We start from the raw sequence: 25,430 nt of genomic DNA on the forward strand, positions 1-25,430 counted from the left end.
TTTTCTCAATATTTAGATTTTTTTGCACCCTCAGATTCCAGATTTTCAAATAGCTGTATCTCGGTCAAATATTGTCCGATTCTAACAAATATCAATGGAAAGCTTATTTATTTATTTCAGATGATGTATAAATCTCGATTTCAGAAAACTGACCCTCATGACTGGTTTTGTGGTCCAGGGTCACATATATCGTGTACAGTTTTGCAGAAACTTGAGTCTAGTTCGCTTTCATCTGCTATGACGGATCAAACATTTTAGAACGTAGCGTTCGTTCAAAAAGGACAGCTAGTGCGCATGCGCAGTGAAGACAACAACAGCCCACTACAGCAAAACAATGGCGACTGCCGTGGAGAATATCGTTAAAGTGTGAGTACATGTAGTTTTTAAACTCCTTGAATGAATATCCGTGTGATATTCTCGATTTGTGGCTTGTTCGGGACGGTTTTATTGTCAACAGTAAGGTTGAAGCATTGGGGTGGCGTTTGGCTAATAATGAAAATCTGCACCTCGTTCATTCATCGTTTTCTGACATCAAAGCGCTACATACAGCCATGTGTGTTCTTTTAAAATCTGCGGCACTAACCAGTCACTAGTTCTTTTGCCTTGTTGTTGTGTTTTCTTGTTCAACTTTAAAAAAAAAAATGTCTGTAGTATTGACGTTGCTTCTTTTATACTGGCAAAAAATAGTACACCTCATTAGGGTCCATTGATGTCCATTGTTGTCCATTGTTTGCATATGTGACCCTGCACCACAAAACCAGTCATAATGGTCAATTGTTTTTGAATTGAGATTTATACACCGAAAAGCTGAATAAATAAGCTTTCCATTGATGTGTGGTTTGTTAGGATAGGACAATATTTGGCTGAGATACAACTATTTTTGGAAATCTGGAATCTGAGGGTGCAAAAAAAATGGAAATATTGAGAAAATCATCTTTAAAGTTGTCCAAATAAAGTTCTTAGCAATGCATATTACTAATCAAAAATTAAGTTTTGATATATTTACAGTCGGAAATTTACTAAATATCTTCATGGAAAATGATATTTACTTAATATCCTAATGATTTTTGGCATAAAAGAAAAATCTATAATTTTGATCCATACAATGTATTATTGGCTATTGCTACAAATATACCCCAGCGACTTATGACTGTTTTTTTTGCTCCAGGGTCACATATCAGCACGTTGTGACTAGTGCTGGGTGGTATGACCAAAAATGTATATCACGGTATTTTTCAAAATGGTACCGGTTTCACGGTACATGACAGTATTTTTTTTTCATGCATGACCGGGAGTTAACCATATTTTCTACTGAGTGAGAGAGGAAATACTGCAGTATATAGACTTAGAATGCCCTATTTTACTGTCATGATGAGTGAATATTGTCAAAAAATACCACACTAAATAGTGACTAAACATGACCCCTTTTAATACGTTAACCAGGAGTCACTCTCATTTATAATCGCGGCATCGTCTGAAACACCGGTATTCGGTATGAACCTGTATACCGCCCAGCACTAGTTGGGACGCACCAAATGTAATCGTAAAAAAATCCCCTGCTATTTTCCCAAGACTAGGATTTAACTACTCAAATGTGAATATGTTTACTAACGGTAATCTAAATCACATGCTTTGAAGTAACTTGTATTTGATGTTGTTGTATGCGTGTGTGTGTGGACTGAAGGCTTGGAGAGCAGTACTATAAAGATGCTTTGGAGCAGTGTCACAGTTATAACGCCCGGCTGTGTGCAGAGAGGAGCATCCTCATGCCCTTCCTGGACTCCCAGACTGGAGTCGCTCAAAGCAACTGCTACATTTGGATGGAGAAGAGACACAGGAGTGCAGGTTCAGCATCAGCCCAATACACTTATTCCATTCTCAGTCCGTCCTACTGCTGCTAACATATGATTTCTCTTTAAGGTACCGCACCGGGACAGCTGTACACATATCCTGCTCGCCGATGGAGGAAGAAGAGAAGAGCTCACCCACCAGAAGACCCTCCTCTGGCTTTTCCTCCACTCAAAGCTGGTATCTGTTATAGCATAGCCTGTTTGTAATGCTTAACATTATCTATTTCTTGCAGTGATTGTCTTTACCTGTTCTTGTGTTTAAATCTATAACACAATTTTTGATACACAAATTTCTAAAGCCTCTGAAAACCATACACAGTCTACTACATGGCTTCCTTTTATTTAGTAAATGTATTAACCCTATAAAGTCTGACATTTGAAATAACCTGAAAAAATGTTTTTAAATGCAACAGTTTATTTAACCTTTTGATAAAAAGTTTGCATATGTCATAAGGGTAAATTTTTGGAAATTGAGATTTATGCATCATCTGAAAGCTGATAAATAAGCTTTCCATTGATGTATGGTTTGTTAGGATAGGACAATATTTGGCCGAGATACAACTATTTGAAAATCTGGAATCTGAGGGTGCAAAAAAATCTAAATATTGAGAAAATCACCTTTAAAGTTGTCCAAATTAAGTTCTTAGCAATGCATATTACTAATCAAAAATTAAGTTTTGATATATTTGCGGTAGGAAATTTACTAAATATCTTCATGGAACATGATCTTTACTTAATATCCTAATGATTTTTGGCATAAAAGAAAAATCAATAATTTTGACCCATGCAATGTATTTTTGGCTATTGCTACAAATATGACTGGTTTTGTGCTCCAGTGTCACAAATGTGTTTTATGTTGAGCATCACATTTGATACACCAGGCTTTTATGGCTCATATAGCATAATGTAGAAGAATATGGAGATTAGATCAAAAATAAGATGACATTTTGAGTTTGTAACGTAAATCAGTGAGATATTTATAACAGCACTACTTACATAAAATGCATATAAATATCAGTTTTCAATTTATACCTCGCAATAATGTTTTAATACGGATGATATTTAAATGCTCAGTTTTATGATCAAAGCTCTGTAGTTTTCATTATTAAAAATGTAATGCAATGCAATAAAGACATGATTGAGAGATGAACAAATAAACGTTACCCAAAAGCCTGATGTATTATATATGGTGCTCACATTTTAACTTGATTTTTCTAAAAAAAATGATGCACGCATAATCAATTAAACCTAAGTTACTTCAATCCAGTAAGTGTTCATCTTGAAATATTACTAATAATATACAAGTTATTAATAAATATAAACAATATAGATTGAGATAGTTAAGTCAGAGAGAACATATTTAAAATTAGATTGCAAATCCTAACCAAATGATTTAAAACTGCATCTTTTCAAAGCTGAGCTGGAGCTGAACCTGAAAAAAGATGTGTTGGGCCCGTTGGATGGGAGCAGTCTGGAGGCCTTGCTGAAAGGAGAGCCGCTGGATAAAAGAGTGTCCACGGAGCTCAGACCGCCTGAGGAAGAAGCCAGTCTGACTGAGATCACTGGAACCAGTGCAGCCAGCAGCCACAGCGGCTCCACACGCATCAGGAAGGTATGAAGCAGGGCTTTTCAATATGGCGTCTTATGTACTGTATACTCTCAGAACAATAACTGATGGATCTTCCTTTATGAATACATAGCCTGATCGTTTCCTGTCATTCTCAGAGAATCCTTGAACCGGAAGACTACTTGGATGATCTGGATGATGAAGATTTTGAGGAGGAGACCCCAAAAAGAAGAGGAAAAGGAAAGTCTAAGGTAACATGCCTAGTCTAAAAGTTCCTGTTAGTGTTAAGTCTAGTGTTCCTGTGGCTCAGTGGCATTGCGTTAGCAGCACAAAAGGTCGTGGGTTCGATCCCAGGGAACACACATACTGGTAATAAATGTATAGTCTGAATGCACTGTAAGTCGCTTTGGATAAAAGCATCTGCTAAATGCATAAATTTATTTATTTAGTCTGCTGTTGCTTAATTAATTGAATACTGATACAGTATTAAAGGAATAGTTCACCCAAAAATGAAAATTCTGTCATTAATTATTCACCCTCATGTGGTTCCAAACCCGGAAGACCTTCGTTCATCTTCGGAACACAAATTAAGATATTTTTGATGAAATCTGAGAGCTCTCTGACCCTCCCATAGACAGCAATGTCATTAACATGATCAACGTCCAGAAACGTAGCAAGGAGATCGTTAAAATAATCCATGTGACATCAGGGGTTCAACCGTAATTTTACGAAGCTACGAGAATACTTTTTGTGCACAAAGAAAACAAAAATAACAACTTTATTTAACAATTCTGGACCTTGATAGTGTTAGGATCCTTGCTGTCTATGGAGGGTCAGAGAGCTCTCGGAATTCATCAAAAATATCTTAATTTGTGTTCCGAAGATGAACGAAGGTCTTACAGGTTTGGAACGACATGAGGGTGAATAATTAATGACAGAATTTTCATTTTTGGGTGAACTATCCCTTTAAGCATTTATTATATGCTGATGTTCTTGGTCATGCGATGGCCTGGAGGAATAGTTTTATGAAAATGTCATTTTAATCTGCCAGGGTCGAGGAGTTGGAAATGGAAAAAAGAAAATGGAAGCTGCTGCAGCTGCCCAGGAAGACCGAGACAAACCGTATGCTTGTGACAGTGAGTTGTGACACATTTTATTTTGAGTGATTGTTGTTTTAAAAAGGCATTCTTTTGAAGCATTATGGTTATTTTTTGCAGAAATCACTTTAGAATTCGATTTTAGGCAACATTTAGTTAAATTGGATGTTTTTATTATGGTAAACTATGGTTCACTACTGTTCAAAAGTTTGGGTTTTTTTGTTTTTGTTTTTTTCAAGTAACGGTAAGTGTTACTAAATTCTATTTTGAATGCTGTTCTTTTGAACTTTTAAATCATTACAAAATCCTGAAAAAAATGTGTCACAGTTTAACAAACGCATTAAGCAGCACGATTGTTTTAACAAGAAGAACTGTATATAAGCTGCAAATCAGCATATTAGAATGATTTCTGAAGGATCATGTGACACTGAAGACTGGAGTAATGATGCTGAAAATTCAGCTTTGAACACAGGAATAAATCATGTTTTACAATATATTCACATAGAAAACTTATATATTTTAAATCATATTTCACAGTATTACTGTTTTTATTGTGTTTGTTTAAATAAATGCAGCCTTGGTAAGTAGAAGAAATTTATTAGTGTATGTGGCTAACCTTTGTGTAACGCTGTTGTTGCAGTAAATGCAATTTGAGCATTATGAGAAATCACATCTAAATGTGCTCATGGTTTTGATGTCAGGAGAGGGAGCTTTAGTACATTGAAAACCTTTGTTGAAACAGCAGTGAAATTCCTGTTCACACTGCTGTTTTAATTTTAAACCTTTTCTTTTTATTAGTCTGTGGGAAACGCTATAAAAACAGACCAGGTTTGAGTTACCACTACACTCACTCTCACCTGGCTGATGAGGAGGGAGAAGACAGAGAAGAACCTGAGATGCACTCACCTACACCACAAGAGGAACCCAAGAGTGAGTTCATTCATGATGGAAAGTGCACTCCTGGCACATCACTTTTATTGTTGTGCATGATCAATTTATAGGATTTAAGGAGTACGAGATGTACCGTTCTTCATGTTTGAACCACACCCTTTATACAATATTTAAAGAGTTAGATATTGTTAGATCCTTGTTTCTTAAGGATATTGTATAATATGACATTACAAATATTTGTAACTTTTGTTGCGACCACATTGATTGCAGTGTCGATTTGGATATTCCTGCCAGTCAAAACATTAATGAAAGCAGGTTCATCTGATCCTCTGTTTTTTTTTTACAGCCCCTAAGAAAGGACCAAATGGCCTGGCGTTACCCAATGACTATTGTGACTTCTGCCTGGGTGACTCTAACATGAACCAGAAAACAGGCCAGTCTGAAGAACTGGTGTCCTGCTCTGACTGTGGACGTTCAGGTACGACACCGACACACAACAAGCTCTAAACTTCCACGTTGAGATGCACATAATTCACACGTGGCCTTTTTCTCCCATCCCTCCTTAGGACATCCTTCGTGCCTACAGTTCACCGCCGTGATGATGGCAGCTGTGAAGACTTACCACTGGCAGTGCATTGAGTGCAAGTGCTGCAACGTTTGTGGCACATCTGAGAATGACGTGAGTCTCCTCACATGATCAGTCAAACACATAAAACCAGTGTTGGGGAAAGTTACTTTTAAAGGGGTCCTATTATGCTCTTTTACAAAGTCTTGATTTAGTTTTGGGTGTGTACTAGAACAGGCTCTCATACTAGGTTGTTCGAAAAACACATTATTTTTCACATATTTTACATTATTACAACCCCAGTCTGGCATGAACTCTAAGTTCGTCTGCCTTGGGAAAGCTAGCATGTATCTGACATAGTCATAACACTCGTTGCCTTCTCTAGTGCAGCTCAACCAGGTCTCATCCCATTCGTTGATATTTGTGATGTCACAAATCCCGGAAAATATGCGTTGTAGTCCAAACGAGTCGTTCGTTGTAGTTTTTGAAAAGTGATTTCTGTTTAATAAAATATCTCTTTTTGAAGTGGACTTTGAGCTTTGTAACTTTGCAGATCTTTTTTTATGCTCAAACAGCAACATTATAGACTAACTAAAGTTGAAAAAGTGAAAAAGCATAATAGGACCCATTTAAAGTTACAGTATGTAGGGCTGTCAAAAAAAAATTAGAATTTCGAATATTCGTTGAATTTAAAATAAAAATCCACATTCGAATGCAAAAACGATACATTCGAATTTTAGGTGAGCGTTAAGGAGGCAGCCTTATCAGTGGCGCACGAGATGCGATGACGATGTAAGTGTCGTTGCATTATAATGTTTTTGTTAGCCTATCCAGTTGAAGCCACTAGAATGAACTGACCACCACACAGAATATGAAGAATATTAAAAACATTAGGAGTCAGCTGTCTTCAGCAGTCCTTAAGGTACCAGCACAATAACACACTCAGCAAAATATTGTCTAATTATCGTTATCGATAAAATCCCATAAAATATCGAGATATAATTTTTTGTCAATATCGCACACCCCTAGTTGTTCATTCAAAATATTGCGGAAAAAGATAACATCAATGCAGAGAAGATCTTGTTTACATCAAAACTGAAATCAAGCCATTCACACAGAACGCATATTTCGCGCATTTTCTAGAGGGACATCTATCACCTTTGCACTCGCGTTTCGCACAAAAGAGCAATCGCTTTTATTTAGAAAGCCATGTAAAATTAATGCAAGTTTAACTGTGAAAAAACATATATTGAGACTTTATAGCGGGTTTTTTCCCCATCCCACTGCATCTCGTGTTTTTAAATGAAAAATGTACTCAATATCATTCGAATTTTGATAATATTGAAGTACAAAATTCTAATTTAGTTTTTCAGCCATTTTGACAGCCCTACAGAAATGCATTACAGTATTGCGTTACTCCCTAAAAAAGTAACTAATTATGTTACTTAGTTACTTTTTGTGGAAAGTAATGCGTTACATCACTTTTGCGGTAATTTTTAAATCATGGCTGTACTTACTTGTTTGTTTTAAATCTAAAAAGTTCTATTTTTGGCAAATGTAAAAGCCCTTTCACACCAGAAGTGAAATGAATAATGAATTATTAAGATGTGAATTAACATCTGTACGGTAGAGGGTGCAGCTAAAACAAACCTTTCAGTTGTGCATGAAGAATAGGATGCAGGAGAATAAACTCTTCAGTAAAGAAAAAAAATTATGCTTATCTAAAGTAATTTTTGCTTATTAGTATGGTCAGCAGCAAAGGCATTGCTTAATAAAATGGGATTAAACACAAAGCATATTTGTTATTTAACAGATTTAATTATTGCAGGTTGGTGTCATATTTTTTGTTGCATTTCACTGTTTTTATTAATTCTGAAGAACGCTGAATCTGTTTTTGTGCAAGTGAGATGAGTAAAAGCATGTTCACATTTTACTACACTAACATAGGATCACACATCGCCTCTGCGCTTGCTCCCGATTTCTCTCAACATGGAGACTGGAAAGCTGCCCGTCAATAAATTGGAAACCATATTTGAAAAAGTAACTTAGATATTTTCTTGTAAATTGAAAAGTAATGTTACTTTACTAGTTACTTGAGAAAAGTAATCTGATTATGTAACTCCTCCTTACTCGTAATGCGTTACCCCCAACACTTCACAAAACCATCTGTTAATGTGTTTAAATCTTCTTGCGCAGGACCAGCTTCTGTTCTGTGATGACTGTGATCGAGGATACCACATGTACTGCCTCAGCCCTCCCATGTCAGACCCTCCAGAAGGTACGAGCAATCGCTTTTATCATCGTTTACTCAGTCTCGTGTCGTTCCAGACTCATACCACTTTTTTTTTCCTTCCATTAAATGCAAAAAGAAAGACATTTTCAAGAAAGTTTGCACCTTTCACGGCTGTTCCATTCCAAAACCGTTTCTGATTCCTGGTTCTGGAATCGATTTGTCCACTGTTGTCCACTATTTTTTTTTCTTTATAGATTGGTAGAACGTGCTCACTTTAATCTCGCTGTGACTATGTGATATGAAGGCTTACTTCCTTTTAAACTTCCTTTGTAGTCATTGATTATTATCAGCATCTGTTATATCTTCATGTAGTACAGAGTGGTGCTCAAAACCATTTTGGGCAACAGAACAAGCCAATTTCACTCTTTAAGCTAATTATTAGTTCGTTAATAATTAACAAATCCATGTTAGTGTCCATATTGTATGTTTTAGGTACAAAAACTTTATTGTAGGAAACTTGTCTAAAGCATAGGCTAATCGATATTTGTCAGTCGTAAGCTATTGGACATGCAGGATCACTGAATGAAACCGTGACAACAAAACAAAGTGAATTAAAGGTAATAATCACATATGTGACCCTGGAGCACAAAAGCAGTCTTAAGTCGCTGGGGTATATTTGTAGTAATAACCAAAAATTCATTGCATGGGTCAAAATTATCGATTTTTCTTTTATGCCAAAAATCATTAGGATATTAAGTAAAGATCATGTTCCATGAAGATATTTTGTAAATTTCCTACCGTAAATATATCAAAACTTAATTTTTGATTAGCAATATGCATTGCTAATTACTTCATTTGAACAACTTTAAAGGCGATTTTCTCAATATTTAGATTTTTTTGCACCCTCAGATTCCAGATTTTCAAATAGTTGTATCTCAGCCAAATATCGTCCTATCCTAACAAACCTACATCAATGGAAAGCTTATTTATTCAGCTTTCAGATGATGTATAAATCTCAATTAAAAATAAAATGACCCTTATGACTGGTTTTGTGCTCCATGGTCACAAATGTTGACTGGTTTTGTGGTCCAGGGTCACATATGGCTTTAAAGGAAAGGAAAGGAAGTGACGTGTGGCCAAGTATTGTGTCCAATACTTGGAATTTGTGCTCTGCATTTAGGCACCCATCCAAGTGCACACACACACAGCAGTGAACACACACCCAGAGCAGTGGGCAGCCAATACCTACAATCTGAACCTGAGACTTGAACCCTCGACCTTCGAGTTACAAGTCCGACTCTCTATCCATTAGGCCACGACTGCCCCCTCTATTTATTTAAACATTCATTTATTTAAACAATAACATTTATTTAAATGTTTCAGTGTGACATACCATGACACCCGGGTATATGTACATGCAACCATGTAAAAAAAACAGCTGCAATCGTATTTTTGAGTCAGTTCCTTGAACAACCCATCCAAAAGAACAGGTTTGTGGAGATGAATCGGACTTCCTGTTGAAATTAGAGGCCAAGAGGTGAATTAATGATTGGCTCTATAAACTGAAAAGGCTATTAAAGAGGATTTGCCTTTCGAGGGAATCAATTCCAGCTGTTGGGATCGATTCTCGATTCCCAAAACCTTGGAATCAAGGAATCCATTCTTTTTGGATTCGCTTCCCAGGCCATACTGAATGGGGACAAGTCTATCAATCTCCAAAACTTTCACAAAACTTTAGAACACACAAAATTGGTCCATATGTTTCTATATGCACATACACACAAAAATCACATATTTCATGACTGCTACCAGCAGAGTAAAAAAAAAACTGCACTGAAATTTACTTTAGTTCTATATCCCTGAGATCCATAAAGCAGTAGTAAATTATCCACATGTGAAATAATATGCATAATCAGAGAATCGTTTTTTTTTTTTTTTATGTGCCATGACAAGTCATTTTTTTAATACGTGCTGAAAATCCTTTAACTAATTTGGTGTTTGGTGTAAAAATGGCATGTAAATTTCTATTATCACCAAATCTTGGATTCAATATTATCAACTGGTTTTCTTTCACTTAGCACAGGTTTTGTATTTCTTTTTGTAACTGATTGGTCGTAGGCCTCAATGATCTGAGCTCATGCACCTCAGTTTAAGAGTGAAAAAATCATTATCGTGGATAATGTTCATGGAAAAGCAGAGGTGCATAAGCTCAGATCAGTGAGGCCTATGTTCGATCAGTGTACAAAACCTGTGCTACTTGAAAGAAAACAAGTTGATAGAAGAAAAAAAAAAAAGCCTGAATCCAATATTTGGTAAAAATACAGCATAAGAATTTGATAAGAAATCTTTAAAAGGCTGGGCATTCTCTATGGGGAACACCACAAGTGTAACAAGGTGAAGGACAAAAATCCCAAAAAAGATAAAAAAAAAAAAAAAAGTTGCATGTTGTTTATACCCTGTGTGAGCAAAGTACGTTTTATTCCAATGCGATAACATTAACTTGCATTTTGGGAAAAAGAAAATCCTCTCTGTGTCAAAATGACCGGAACACAACATTGGGGTTAACATTGAGTTTTGCATGTAACACTATTGACTTGTGTGCTATATTCCAAGTCTTGTGATGCAGTGCAATAGCATTGCATGAGGAACAGACCAAAACAATAATAAATTTCATGCGTGTGTGTGTGTGCATATTCAAACTTATCTTGTGAAGCCACATCTTTGACACCAAAACGATTGCACAAGTTTATGCATTTATCGCTGTTTAAGTTTGTAGTAGTTATAGTTATGTGTTTGCCACTGATTAATATTTGGCTTTAATCTTGTTTATAGGAAGCTGGAGTTGCCACCTGTGTCTGGCTCTTCTGAAGGACAAGGCCTCCATTTATCAGAGCCAAAACCCCGCGATGGAGTGATAATGAAAACAGTCTAGCTTGAAGAATGCGCAGCCCTCACAATCCACAGACGGTCGTGAGATTTTACAGAATGATGGAGAGGTAGAAAGAGAAATCATTGGCCCTAACATAGCCATTGTTTTTGGTTTTGATCTCACTATGACTGTTACACACATCACAAGCAGTGTTTGAAATGAAAGAGTGCATAAAGGAAAGGTTTGAAATGGATCATATACTGTACGCTTCATGCATTATGAGCAGTATTTCCACATTCCTTGATGTTAGGGCCAGTGGTTCAGATGATTAAGCACCTGTTTATGCATTGCCAAATATTTTTTTTTTCCGTCTCGTTCACTCAAGATACATTTGTTTACATAGAGCAAACATATGGCTTAATCATTCACGGATGTTATGGATTTAAATATTCATTTGTACAAGAAGTGTATCTCTGTCTTTGTCGTAAATGATTATTTCTTGTAAGTTGTTCTTTCAGGAAGTAATTGTGCCAAGGTCCAGATTCAAACACCAGAAGATGGTGCTGTTTTTATTTTAATTATCATGTTTTCTGTTTCTTCATTTTCTGGATTTGCTCATTTTAATTCTACAAAAACACTCTCATGAGGCAGGTTATCTTTCGTAGCAGAATTTTGTATGTGATGATATATAACCAATATCTATTATTGTTGACCATATTGAATTATCGTGAGTACTGTATCGTTTTGTATTTGTTTTTGGTATATCATGTCGGATTGTATTTGGTATTAAATGTAAATGCTGTATTTTTCAGTCTTTTTTTATTTACATTTTTCATATTGGCCTTTCCATAATAAACATACGTGTAACAGAGATATTAATCTCAATCATGTGTATTTTTTATGAATGCTACCAGCAAAGTAAATGAAAGCTGCACTGAAATGTACTATAGTACTCTGAGACCCAGTAAAATGTATACATATGAAATAATAGACATGAGGTAAGAGTATTTTTTTTTGTTTAAATATAGTTTTTAACATCAAGATTTTAGATTAAAATGTATATAATAATTTAAGAGCTTATATAATGCGGCATGACATTTTTTACATAATTCTCTCTCTGCTGTTACTACTAAGTTCATGTCTGCAGCTCTGGTACACAGTTTGTATGTTAACCTTCTGGTGTTGCTCACATGATGGTCAAAATGTATTTCAATTCAATTAATATACAATATTATAATTTTATAATGTTTTACATTTACTATTTTGTGATTTATGCTACTAAATTATATTTATGGAATAGTTGTGATCCATTTATTAACCACTGAGCATAGACCTGAAAATGAATCGCTTGAATGCTTTGGAGCGCAGACTTAGGTTTGGTTTGGTCTCTTTGTAAATAAGACACTTGGCAAATTACAGCTGAAGTGAAAAAAAAAGTTATAGAAGTTTGTTATTACAAAAAAAATATACAAAATGCTATTTTAAAATGTTATATGCAATATATATTTTCCAAAACCTGTTTTACTCTAAACCTACATGAAAATCAAAGCCGTAAATCAGTAAGCAGTGTTCCAAATTTGAGGTTGATATCACAAAAATATGAGCTTTCAGTAAGATTTTGTTTGGGTTTGGGTTCCCATTCGTTTCCAATGCGAACAATATAAATGACTATTTTCTTCAGGACCAGTTAACATTTTTGAATTATGTCCATGATTTTTATTTATTTTATTTTATTTATTTTTTGTTAATGTAACAAGTGCCAAAACCTTTACCAAGTCTTGTACAATTCAAAAAAAAAATGTTTTTGACCAAACATCACCAGAGGGTTAAAGGGTTTATGCTTGATAAAAAAACATTCCCAGATGCTACATTTTATATTTTGAATGTGTCAAGTAAGGCAATTCAGATTTAAAAACTGCTACATACCCTGCCAAGATACCGATTTCACAAACAGCTGGTCTGAACTTCATACATTTGATGCACAACTTTGATCTCTAGGATCTTTTGAAGCCCACATACACTTTGGCATCATCATAAAGATCTGCATTTGTCAACCAGTGCTGAATCACTGATATCATCAAGGGAGAAAACCCAACATCAGCCATTCCCCGTCGGGGTCCATCTGATCCCCTTCTTATGCTCCTTCCACCTGCAGAGCAGCAGCGCCCTGAACGTGACCCGGAAGTGCTTGTTACAGAGAGCGTAGCAGACGGGGTTGACCGTACTGTTGACGTAGCAGAGCCAGTATCCCAGCTGCCACAGGCCCTCAGGAACACAGTCGTCACAGAAAGTGGACACCAGGACCATGATGTTGTAGGGTGTCCATGTTACAATGAAAGCCAGGAGAATGGCACTGAGGGTCCGGGCCGCTTTCTTCTCCCTGATCAGACACGAGGTCCGGGCTTTGCGGGCCAGCGATCGAGCCGGGGCTTGAGCAGCACTCGTGGTTATAGGATTCATAGGTGAATTAAGCGAACTCTGACTTCCGGACTCACAGCTCCTCTTGGTGGCGTTACGGTCATTGTGGAGATCACTGACCGCGGTCTTATCCATCCGAACGAGTGGAATGTATTTGTTATTGTCGTCCACCTGTGGATGGCTGTCTGTGGGATACGAGATGGACATCTCGTCTCTTTCCCTTCGTTTCTTCCACCACGCTGCTGTCCGGTGGGTGATGATTGGACAGATGGTCCTGTGTGTCTTCTTGTGCTGGTTCTGGTCCGTTTGCGGTCTGACATCTTCAACGCTGCGAGAATTGCTGTGACAAGATCTCTGGGAGACATATTAAATGACAAAAAATGTAAACATCTTTGTTCTTTCATCAGTAAATAAATATAAAGTATTAGTTTACTTCAATTTGACTGATTTTGAGCTTATTTAATAACCCTGTGAAATCCAAAGGAGTAGTTTGTTTCTTGTAGTCTAAAGCTGTGTCCGAAACCACTCCCTATCCACTATATAGTGTACTATATCAGGTGTTAGCCGTTTTGTAGTGCTGTCCGAATTCTGAGTGAATGACTTCATTCCTTACATTCGTTCACTCCTTTCTAATATGTGACCCTGGAGCACAAAAGCAGTCTTAAGTCGCTGGGGTATATTTGTAGCAATAGCCAACAATACATTGTATGGGTCAACAAATATTGTCCTATCATAACAAACCATACATCAGTGGAAAGCGTATTTATTCAGCTTTCATATGATGTATAAATCTCATTTTCGAAAAATTGACCCTTATGACTGCTTTTGTGGTCCAGGGTCACATATAGTGCACTCAACTGCCATACACTATATGGGGACTAGTGAACGAGTGAGCGAGTGAGTGATTTCGGACACAGCTTAGCTTCAGGGTCAAGTAAATGCTAACGTTCATGGACAACAATAACAAACTACACTTTTATCAGAAATACACATTTGGAAATTTACTCTTTTTCTATAAGCAAAAATTGACCAAAATGATGATTTTATACCTATTTTTGTCCAATAAAAGGTCAAATTATAATTTATAAAAATGACCCTGTTCAAAAAATGTGCACACACTTGATTCTTAATACTGTGTTTGTTGTTAGCTGAATGATCCACAGCTGTGTTTTTTGTTTCGTGATAGTTGTTCATGAGTCCCTTGTTTGTCCTGAACAGTTCAACTGCCTGCTGTTCTTCAGAAAAATCCTTCAGGTACCACAAATTTGTTGGTTTTCCAGCATTTTTGTGTATTTGAACCCTTTCCAACAATGACTGTATGATTTTGAGATCCATCTTTTCACACTGAGGACAGCTGAGGGACTCGTATGCAACTATTACAGAAGGTTCAAACGCTCACTGATGCTCCAGAAGGAAAAACCATGCATCAAACTTTTTGAATTTGAAGATCAGGGTAAATTTAACATTTTGTCTTCTGGGGAACATTTAAGCATCTTCCGTAGCTTCTGAAGGGCAGTACTAAATGAAAAAATATGATATTTAGGCAAAATAAGAACAATGTAAACATCTTCATTCTGTTCAAAAGATTTCACCCCCCGGCTCTTAATGCATCATTTTCAAAATCATTGTTGGAAAGGGTTCAAATTCACAAAAATGCTGGAAAGTCAAAGAATTTGTGGGACCTGAAGTATTTTTCTGAAGAACAGCAAGCAGTTGAACTGTTCAGGACAAACAAGGGACTCATGAACAACTATCACTAAACAAAAACACAGCTGTGGATCATTCAGGTAACAACACAGTATTATTAATCACTTTTGAACGGGGTCATTTTTATAAATGCAACTATTATTTTCTCTTGTGGACTATAATGTAAACATGAAATATCATATTCAGGTCAGTACTAAAAAAATAACATGCATTTTGTATGATCCCGCTTATTTTGGTAAAATAATTAACATTTTGCAGATTGATTTCAACTGTAAAAACAAAAGTTAAGTCAAAATATTAATAAATACAGTACTAAAATAACACTAGATCTCACTAGCAATAGCATGTAGCACATCATCTGTCTTTCAGGTTGCACTAATGCTTGTAACTTGTTTCTTTTAAAAACCATAATTTTTCTTGGGAAAATTTTTTACATTTGTTTTCTTTTTATGGTAAACATTTTTTTTTTCCATTCTTTTATGTAATCCTGGTAGCTAATTATTATTATTTTTAATCCAGTTTCTTAAATTATCCTCAGAGAAGTTATGTCATTCTAGAAGAAAAAAAAAATAGCAGTATTAGCAATAGATATTTTAAATTCTGTGTTTTGTGTGATTGGGTATTTGTTTGTCTCAGTGTACAGCACTACATCCTGTTTAGTAAATGTATTTTTACACAGTGTTATTATTACACAGTGGCCACAATTTAACAAAAAATAACTAAACTAAACTAAAACCAATTATTAAAAATGAACCACAAATTAATAAGCTGTTGGAAGGAATTTTATTGCTAATTTTTATTTGGAGATATATATTATGTATAATGCTGTCAATCGATAAAAACAAATTAACTAACATTTTAACATTTTTCTGTAATTAATCACGATTAATTGCATATAAATATATATATATATATTGTCATAATTTCACATTGGATCTCCAAATTAATGTAGAAACAACATAAAGAAGGTATATTTAAAATATGTGTTTAATGGCATCTTTTTACTAAGTAGCCTGTTAATTAAGGTCAGCATTAATTATAGCCATTCAACATTACAGTATAATTTACAGCCATTATTTTGATCATTTAATCGGCTTCGAAAAATATAACAACTTTTAATTTGACTGAACTTAAAACAATCTCCACAAACAATAAACTGTATATGCATAAACTATAAATTGAAAAAAAAGGAAGATGCATTAATTGCATTAAAAAAAAAGAACATTTTTGGTTCCCTAAAGAACCTTGCTCCTTTCAGTGAACCGTTTCTTTCACATTGTAAATCTAAAAACATTTGTTCCACTACAAAGAACATAGGTTCCATGGTATTAAAGGTTCTTCATGGAACCATTGATGCTAACAAAGAACCTTTTTTAAGACCTAAAATGTAAAATAATAGACGAGCCCAGTTGAATCCCACCTGAGATGCGTTTCCCGTGCGTCCTCCCTGTGAAGCGATGAGTCCAGCGAGCTGCTGAGAGCGTTTCTCTGTCTCGCGGTACACCCGCCAGTACAACGCCACCATCACGCTCACCGGCAGGTAAAACGCAGCGATGGCTGTCCCGAATGTGATCACAGGCTGAGACAGGAACTGCACTGAACACTCTCCCTCTGGAACAGTCCGTTCACCCACTATATACTGCCAGAACAAAATAGCTGGAGCCCAAAGCACAAACGAGACGGTCCACGCTAGAGTAATCAGCACTGCCGCTCTTCTGGGCGTTCTAGTGGCCCGATAGGTCAGGGGTCGCATGACAGAGAGGTAGCGGTCCACACTGATGGCCAGCAGGTTCATAACAGAGGCATTGCTTGCCACATAATCCACAGTCAACCACACATCACAGGCTAGGTGTCCTAAAGTCCACTGGCCGATCAGGATGTAGGTAGTGTAGAGGTTCATCGAGACGGCGCCTAAAATGAAGTCGGCCACGGCCAAGCTCAGGAGGAAGTAGTTGCTCACTGTCCTCAGGAGAGGGTTGACTCGAAAAGAGATCATGACCAGGACGTTGCCTATGATGGTGATGATGGAGAGTGGGACGGTTATGAGAGTGATCATGGCCATCCTCCAGGTGACGGGACCAGAGACCGCCACATCTGTCCCGTTGCTTAAACTGGTGAGATTCGGTGTGAATGAGGTGCTGTTCATCATGAACTGAAGATGGCAGGATAGATGAGATTATCTTTGTGCTTTAAAACTCCAGTGCATGCTTCATATCGCATCTTTTAGGGGATTCCTGATGTTTGATCATTCTGCGTAGACAAAAAAAGACATATGTGACCACAAAAGCAGTCATAAGGGTCAATTTTTTGAAATTGAGATTTATACATCATCTGAAAGCTGAATAAATAAGGGTTGTTAGGATAGGACAATATTTGGCTGAGATACAACTATTTGAAAATCTGAGGGTGCAAAAAAAATAGAAATATTGAGAAAATTGCCTTTAAAGTTGTCCAAATTAAGTTCTTAGCAATGCATATTAATAATCAAAAATTAAGTTTTAATATATTTACGGTAGGAAATTTACAAAATATTTTCATGAAACATGATCTTTACTTAATATCCTAATGATTTTTGGCATAAAAGAAAAATCTATAATTTTGACCCATACAATGTATTGTTGGCTATTGCTACAAATATCATAGTAGGTGTTTTTTTTTTTTTAAAGCATAAAATTTTTTGGAAGTCACACCATGACATTTTTCAACATAAAGTAACTAACCTTTACTTAACAAAAAATGTGATTTCCGCAATGCAGAAAAGGTAGATGGAATCGCAGACTCCAGTCGTGTCATTTATTGTATAACGCGGAATGTCATGGAATTTGTCAAATTTTGGATAAATAAATCAAAAGTAGGTCAGTACATTTGTAATGAAATGGTGATATTTCTGTGAATATCAAACAGCAAAAAGATTCCTGTACATATGAATCCTGCATGCTCTGTGTCTCTGTGTGAATGAACGGCACAGAAGCGAGGTTTCGTCCACGTACTTGCGTGTTTTCAGCGTCTGCCATCTCACTATATGATGAGGACATAAACACATGAATTTTATCTCCAGAGCTGCTCTGAGAGTCACTTCATGAGCATTTTACCGTTTCTTTTGAGAAAAACTCTCATCATTTCACATACAAACAGAAACTGAAGGTCTTCAAGGCAACCCGTCAAAATAAAAGTTCGGTTTAGCTTGAAGAAATTGTGACAGAAATTGTGACAGAATGTACATCTTAATGTAGTAGTAGTAATAATAATAATCACAATTTTTCTTCCATATTTTAATTTTTACAGTATGTTTGATTACCATAAAAATTAAAATACACAACATTTCACAGGGTCTCATTATTGCGAGCAAATTAATCAAGTTGTTTTTATGAATTCAATTAAGTTTGATTATTACAATTTAATTAAGCCATTAAAATGGAATCTAGAAAAATTAAAAAGCTAAACAGAGAATTTGTTAATAATTAAACAGAATTTGAGAGAAAAGATTTCATAAGGCTCTAAAATGTAATTTTTCTTAAACTTTTAAGAAATTGCTGTAACATTGTATAAGTTTCATTATTTAAATTAATTACACATGCTTTTTGATTACTAAAATTTAATTTAACCATTAACAGTCATGAGGGTCATTAGGGGCCCTCTCTGTGACATAATTTCCTGTTTTATTTTTCTGAACTTTTCGTTGGTTAGACTTGGTTGACAAGATTTTTTAAAATAATAATTTTTAATGTCTTTTTTTACATTCTGATATCAGATATTTCAACCTGACATTTTTCTTATCTTATGCCCCTAAAAATATCAAAATGAATTTTAATGCAGAAATTAGAACCGCCGCTGTATTTCGTTATAATGTATATTTTAATAAATTAATAGATAAAACAAAAAACTGAGCATCAGGTCATTAATGCTTTACTTATTTGAAGCCTTTATTTTATCAATGTTTGTTTACTTTATGATTACAAACTAAAATACTGTGACTTTTTACCCTGGTGATGATGACTGTAAGGAAACTAAAACTATACAGTATAACATTTTTCCATCAAAATTTGATTGGTCATGATGACTTCAACAATAAAATACCGACAAAACATCCGCCATGACCCTTAATAAGAACAGTAACCTCCAATTAGTACAAAAGTCAGGGAGTATTTGTTCATGTTAGCCTGTTTATTGATGGCTGGCCTGAAACACACGCTTGCCAGCGCTGCAAAGTCAACATCGCCATCCTGAAATGTATATTTAATTTACTTGTGCTATAGCAACTCAAGGCATAACACTGTATCGCAAACACTGTACAGTCACTGTGTATTAAAGCACCTATTAAATGCCAGAGTAAATTTGTTGTTATATAATCATAGATGTTTTTACAGCAGTCGCCTCACAGGAGTCAGTCTGTTAAAGCTAGCAATGAAGTGAATAAATGTAAAAGACAGTGGCATTAGGAGTACGACTTCTAGGGTTACTACACTCTCAGAAAAAAAAGGTACAAAAGCTGTCACTGGGGCGGTACCTTTTCAAAAGGCACACCTTTGTACCTAAACAGTCCATGTTAGTGCCTTAAAGGTACATATTAGTACCTAAAGTGTACATATTAGTTCCTAAAAGGTACAAAAAGTGTGCCGTTTGAAAAGGTACTGCCCCAGTGACAGCTTTTGTACCTTTTTTTTCTGAGAGTGTATAGTACACTAAAAAAAAGACTTTAAGTACTTGACAAACAGCACTTTCTAGTCCACGGATACAGATCCTTTTTCTGAATGCCGTCGTTAATCCCGTTAGACAGGTTCCTCTGTATGAAAAACCATCACTCACTAAATGAGGAGCATGGAGATCAATGAAGCAAGTGTGGAAAACAGGTCAGTGCAGACCACTAATGTGTCCACATTTGCTTTAATTAAAGATTTTCAAATAATAATGTAACGATTAGAAAGCTATGGCCATTCTGAAGCCTCAATCTGTTTTAGCCATTGCGAGCATATGATTAGTTTTATTGCAACAACTTGCAATAATAAAATGTACATTAATTGCTGAATTTTGAAAGCTCATTGTGGTCTTATTTTGGTCCCATACACACTTCAGTCCATGGGTTAACAAATGTGAATAAGTCCCTCTAAGCACCTCTAATTATTTCAACAAAGGAGCACACAGTGTCAAGAAAGGGTCAAGGACAAAAAGGTTGAGGCAAATGAAAGAACTGCAGAGGGTTTATGAGTTGATGAAAAGATCATATTAGCCTAATTAAATCATAAAAATGTCAAACTAACATGCATACATTAAATTACGTTTTTACATCTTATTTTTATTTGTTTACCTGCATGTCAGTGTGACCATTAATCGAGATCAGAGAACTGTGAACATGTGAATTTATTAAAAATTATTAAAATATTAACATGGTATAGTTGACTGAGTGGTGCTTAAATTCAGAGGCGTGGATCACAAATTAATTTACATGACATTTACCTAGCCATTCGATATTGTGAATTTTCAAAGCTAAATGATATGACACACAGTAGAATTTTTGAGAAAGGAACATTTAAAAGAGAAAAAAAGAATAAATAAACTGCATATAAATCATTTACTGCTAATGTGTGAATCATTTGTAATCGTGTAATCCATAATGTAACTCTAATCCAATTATGAGCATTTTAAAATGTAATATAACCAAATTACAAGTACTAATATTTTGGAATCTGATTACGTATTCCAGATTACATGTGTTTAGTTACCCAGCACTGGTTTTGAGTCAACTCTCCAAAGTATGTTTTGCGGTTATTTTGCATGTTTTAAACTAAGAAAATGTTACATTGTTTTAGTGTTTTTTCTCTCTGAACTAAAATTCCAGGATAATTAGCAGTAATCAGACAAGAGTCAATTATATAATTAAGGCAGATTTCAATTGGTTGAGATGTGCTCTCTAGAGTATTTATCAAAGTCGTCAAGCTGGGGCAAGTCCTCACACATATTTGAATGTTATAAGGTTATACAATTTATTAATAACACAAATGTTTTGTTGTTTTCAAAATTTTGCTGAAACGCATGGCAGGCTACATTGTGACAACTTACCCCATACAGTGTGAAAATATGCCCCAGCACTGCATTGTTCCCTCTATATTCAGGGTAAAAGTGTTGCTAATCAAGCTGATAAACTGCATTTTAAAGCACTAAAGCATATCCTCATTGTGTAAAATTTCCATATTTAACTGGTGTATCTACCCTCTATATTCAGGGTAAAAGTGTTGCTAATCAAGCTGATAAACTGCATTTTAAAGCACTAAAGCATATCCTAAAAATGCAGCGTTTGTTCAAGTACATGATATTAATAATAAAACAATTAAAGTAAATAAATGCAGCTTACCTTACACAGTCAAGTCAAATTTTAATGTCAAATTCATGTTACTTCGAGTACCTAAAAATCACATTTAGCCTAGAATGACTATTTTCGTTCAGTAACAACTTGTAAAACTGCAGTTTTCGCTTAACAGTTTCCATTTAATCTAAATTTCAGGTTTTATTTTTTTGTAATGTATAACATCCATAAAGAAAAGCTGACCTGCAGTAGAGATGTAGAATCCTCTCAGATCTGTAATGTCTCCAGCGCACCTGTAACGCAAATATTCAGAGAGCTCAACAAGCAAAGAAACTCTGAAGCTGGACACACTTCTCACTCCCAAAACTCACGCAGACCCCACCTATCGGTCATTCGTAACTGGTTCAAAGGCATGCAAATCTTATTATAATATTTTTTTTTTTTTTTGTGAATTTTGGCTATATGAATCTCATACGTTAATCCGTGAACCGTCTCGATAATTAAAATTGATGGAGCCACTTTCTGTCCAGTGGGCAGATTTCATCATTTCTACGGTTCATCTTTGCTCAATTGTCAACAGTAGAGGGCGCTAAACAACAAGAAAAGTCGCATCGTTACTCTTGGTAGTCTATTTCAGTTCACTGATTCTTGTCTATTCTTTACCAACAGGCCAACTTGTTATTGTTTCTGAACTGACAGCATTTATTTTCTTAGGTTTTCCCCCAGAAAGTTAGCAATGAAAGAAGAGTATCAGAAAAGCGGCATGGGATGTGTAAAGAAAATAAAGAAAAATCAAAGTAAAAAGAAAAGAAAAGAAAAAAATATTATAATATACAATACAATCAGTATATAGATCAAAGACGACCATATCAGTCACTGATCAGTCCACCATACATAGATCACACACAAAAACATAAAAAATAACGATTAATCGCGATTAATCGCATCCAAAATAAACGTTTTTGTTTACATAATATATGTATGTGTGCTGTGTATATTTATTATGTACACACATGCATGTATATATTTCATAAAAATGGTTTATGTTTATTTATTAAATATATTTATTTATAATATAAATTATATGAATATAAACATAGACATGCAAATACATGTAAATATTTTCAAAATATATACTGTATGTGTGTGTATTTATGTATACATAATAAATATACACAGAACACACACATATATTATGCAAACAGAATTATGTAATATTATGTACACTTTTATTTTGTATGCAATTAATCGCGATTAATCGTTTGACAGCACTAAAAATAAAATAAATCAAACAAAATAGAATGAATGAATGAATGGCATCAAGTTTCAGTTTAACATCCTTTACAGTCTATGGTTAACATACACATTCAGTCCTCAAACGATAACTAAACAGGAGTGTCACGACTTTTATTTTGACATTGGCAGTGAGTGTACTTCTGGAAGTCCTCAGTTCAGACTGCAGCGATGGCATCCTCTGCAGATGTACACGTCCGAATATGTGAACAAGAAATCATCAAGTATGATTTAGAAATAAAAGCTCTCGTTCAGGTATGAATGTTTTATTGTTCATATTTATAAAACTTAAACATTACGATTGTTGTCATATTAGTGTTGTTTTGGGGACAGTATTTAAAAAAAAAAATAGAAATGCTGATGAAATGAATGAATTACAAGGACCATAAAAAGCTACTAAGTGAGGAATGGCATTTTAATGTTATTATGGAAAATCAAGAATTTTATCGTTGTTAGTGCCATGTTAAATTATCATTTTTATGTGTCTTGCCAAATATTCTTCTCCTGTAACTAGCTGTACATATTGATCCATATAATGTTTTCACACATTGCAGGATGTGAGTGAATGCACAGGACCACAAAGCAAACTGACAGATTTCAATTCACAAGTAGAAGAAAAATTCTGCAATCTTAGACAACGGATTCAGGTGAGAAACAACGTGTGCACATTTGCTGCTTATTAAGCACATTCTAAACTTAAGACCTTTTTAAACAGGATCTGGAGCAAATGGGAAAAGAACAGGACAAAGAGTCTGACAAACTGACTTTACTCAATAAAGCAGAAGGACATCGGAAACAGATGCTTAGGTAATGATGAAGTCATGCGCTTCACTTGTGTTCTTCTCGGTTTCAATGCATTTTATAGAGTAATGCTCAGTTTGCATTATTCAAGTGGAAGGAGTGCAGTGTATTTGGTCTTAAATGAAGAGTGTTTTTCTTGCAGTAATCAGACGGCTTGGAGGAAGGCCAATCTCGCCTGTAAACTCTCCACTGATAAGCTGGAGAAGGAAGATTTGTTCAATTCAGAGGACATGTCGATAAGACACAGGTGAGTTCGAAAGCAGCATCTCTTCACTGAATGATGTCTTTAATGCTGCTTCCGATCGCCTGAGTTCATTCTCTGTGCGTTTGATCAGAAAGATGACCAAAGAAAGCCTCGCTCAGACCTCCAGTGGCATAACAGTGTCTGATGAGCATCAGCCGGATGATGGCACAGCAGGTTCAGCAGAGCGAGGAGACCATGAGCACATTAGGTGGGCATCCCGCAGGTTTTCCATTTTATCCATGTCTGCACGCTGGGAAACTAATGCTGTATTGTTCGTTTAACTCCTGTAGCGACGTCTTCCAGGACAGTGCAGGAAACTAATGAAGAGTTTAAAGCCTTGACAGGAACTATACAGCTGGGCAGAAAGCTGATCATTAAATACAATCGACGGGAACTGACAGACAAGCTGCTTATTTTCCTCGCTCTCGCGCTCTTCCTGGCTACAGTCTTGTACATCCTGAAGAAAAGACTTTTTCCTTTCTTTTAAATACTGACCAAAGTATGAGCAATGAATATGATGCATAAATGATAAAAGAAGAGAAAGGCACCTACAAGCTGTAAAAACGTTTTGCTTTCCTTGTGAAACGGTTGATCATGTCATGAAAATATATATGACAAACTAATTTGTCTCATCATTTTGTAGGCGTCATAAGTAATTTTTATACCATAACACTTTTTGCGCTTAACTATAATGCTTCATATATTTATGATAACGGTATTATTACGAGTACCATAAAGATACATTTTGTGAAGTTAGACCTGTTACGGCAAAAATCTTGCAAAAGAAGTGAATTATGAATCAAATCTCTTCATTTTAAAACGTTTTACAGTGTAAGCCGAGGATTATTTCTTATGAGAAACCTGGAATTACAAATTTTGTGTCATGGGTTTTTAATTAGTGATGTAGCTAAAAAAAAGTATCTAATTGAGTCTTGTGTATCAAAGTTGTTCTAGATTGGAAAGCCTGAAAGTTAAATATTCAAAATAGTTTATGAATAGTTTATTTTATGTGCACTGCTGTTCAAAAGTTATATTCTCTTAGGAGAAAAACTAAGTCTCTTCTGCTCACCAAGGCTGCATTTGATCAAAAATATAGTAAAAACAGTACTATTGTGAAATATTATAAATAACTGTTTTATGTTGAATACATGTTAAAATGTAATTTATTATATTATGTGGTGGCAAAGCTGAATTTTAGCTGAACAAGTACTCCGGTCTTAAGTGTCACATGATCTTTCAGAAATCATTCTAATATGCTGATCTGAAACATTAATTATTATTATCAGCGTTGAAAAGAGTTGTGCTGGAAATCTTTTTTTTATTTTATTTTTTATATATTTTTGATGAATAGAAAGTGAAAACATAAATGTCTGTCTCTTTTGATCAATTTAATGTGTCCTTGCTGAATAAAAGCATTAATTACTAACTCAAAACCTTTGAACAGTTTTGATCTGCATTGTATCAATGTAATTTCTCATATGTGACCCTGGAGCACAAAAGCAGGCTTAAGTCGCTGGGGTATATCTGTAGCAATAGCCAACAATACATTGTATGGGTCAAAATTATACATTTTTCTTTTATGCCAAAAATCATT

At 35.3% G+C, this 25,430-nt stretch overlaps 2 protein-coding genes and 1 pseudogene across 2 annotated transcripts; 2 read left to right on the forward strand and 1 right to left on the reverse strand.

The window, feature by feature from the left end:
• Positions 1–277: 277 nt before the first annotated feature.
• dpf2l (D4, zinc and double PHD fingers family 2, like) lies at positions 278–12,079 on the forward strand. The gene is made up of 11 exons (XM_016455397.1): positions 278–366; positions 1,685–1,845; positions 1,921–2,028; positions 3,266–3,462; positions 3,576–3,668; positions 4,469–4,553; positions 5,313–5,444; positions 5,752–5,883; positions 5,972–6,084; positions 8,167–8,248; positions 11,036–12,079. Exons 1-11 carry the CDS (start codon positions 335–337, stop codon positions 11,116–11,118), a joined length of 1,218 nt encoding a protein of 405 aa, XP_016310883.1. The 5' UTR covers positions 278–334; the 3' UTR covers positions 11,119–12,079.
• An 886-nt stretch (positions 12,080–12,965) lies between these two features.
• LOC107664738 (muscarinic acetylcholine receptor M5-like) lies at positions 12,966–21,814 on the reverse strand. The gene is made up of 3 exons (XM_016455386.1): positions 21,742–21,814; positions 16,618–17,447; positions 12,966–13,844 (listed from the first exon to the last, which is right to left on the reverse strand). Exons 2-3 carry the CDS (start codon positions 17,344–17,346, stop codon positions 13,170–13,172), a joined length of 1,404 nt encoding a protein of 467 aa, XP_016310872.1. The 5' UTR covers positions 17,347–17,447; positions 21,742–21,814; the 3' UTR covers positions 12,966–13,169.
• A 1,148-nt stretch (positions 21,815–22,962) lies between these two features.
• LOC107664740 (vesicle transport protein SEC20-like) lies at positions 22,963–24,424 on the forward strand (annotated as a pseudogene).
• Positions 24,425–25,430: the final 1,006 nt, after the last annotated feature.

The sequence above is a fragment of the Sinocyclocheilus anshuiensis genome, unplaced genomic scaffold, assembly GCF_001515605.1.
Source record: "Sinocyclocheilus anshuiensis isolate Anshui unplaced genomic scaffold, SAMN03320099.WGS_v1.1 scaffold235, whole genome shotgun sequence".
Taxonomy (NCBI): Eukaryota; Metazoa; Chordata; class Actinopteri; order Cypriniformes; family Cyprinidae; genus Sinocyclocheilus; species Sinocyclocheilus anshuiensis.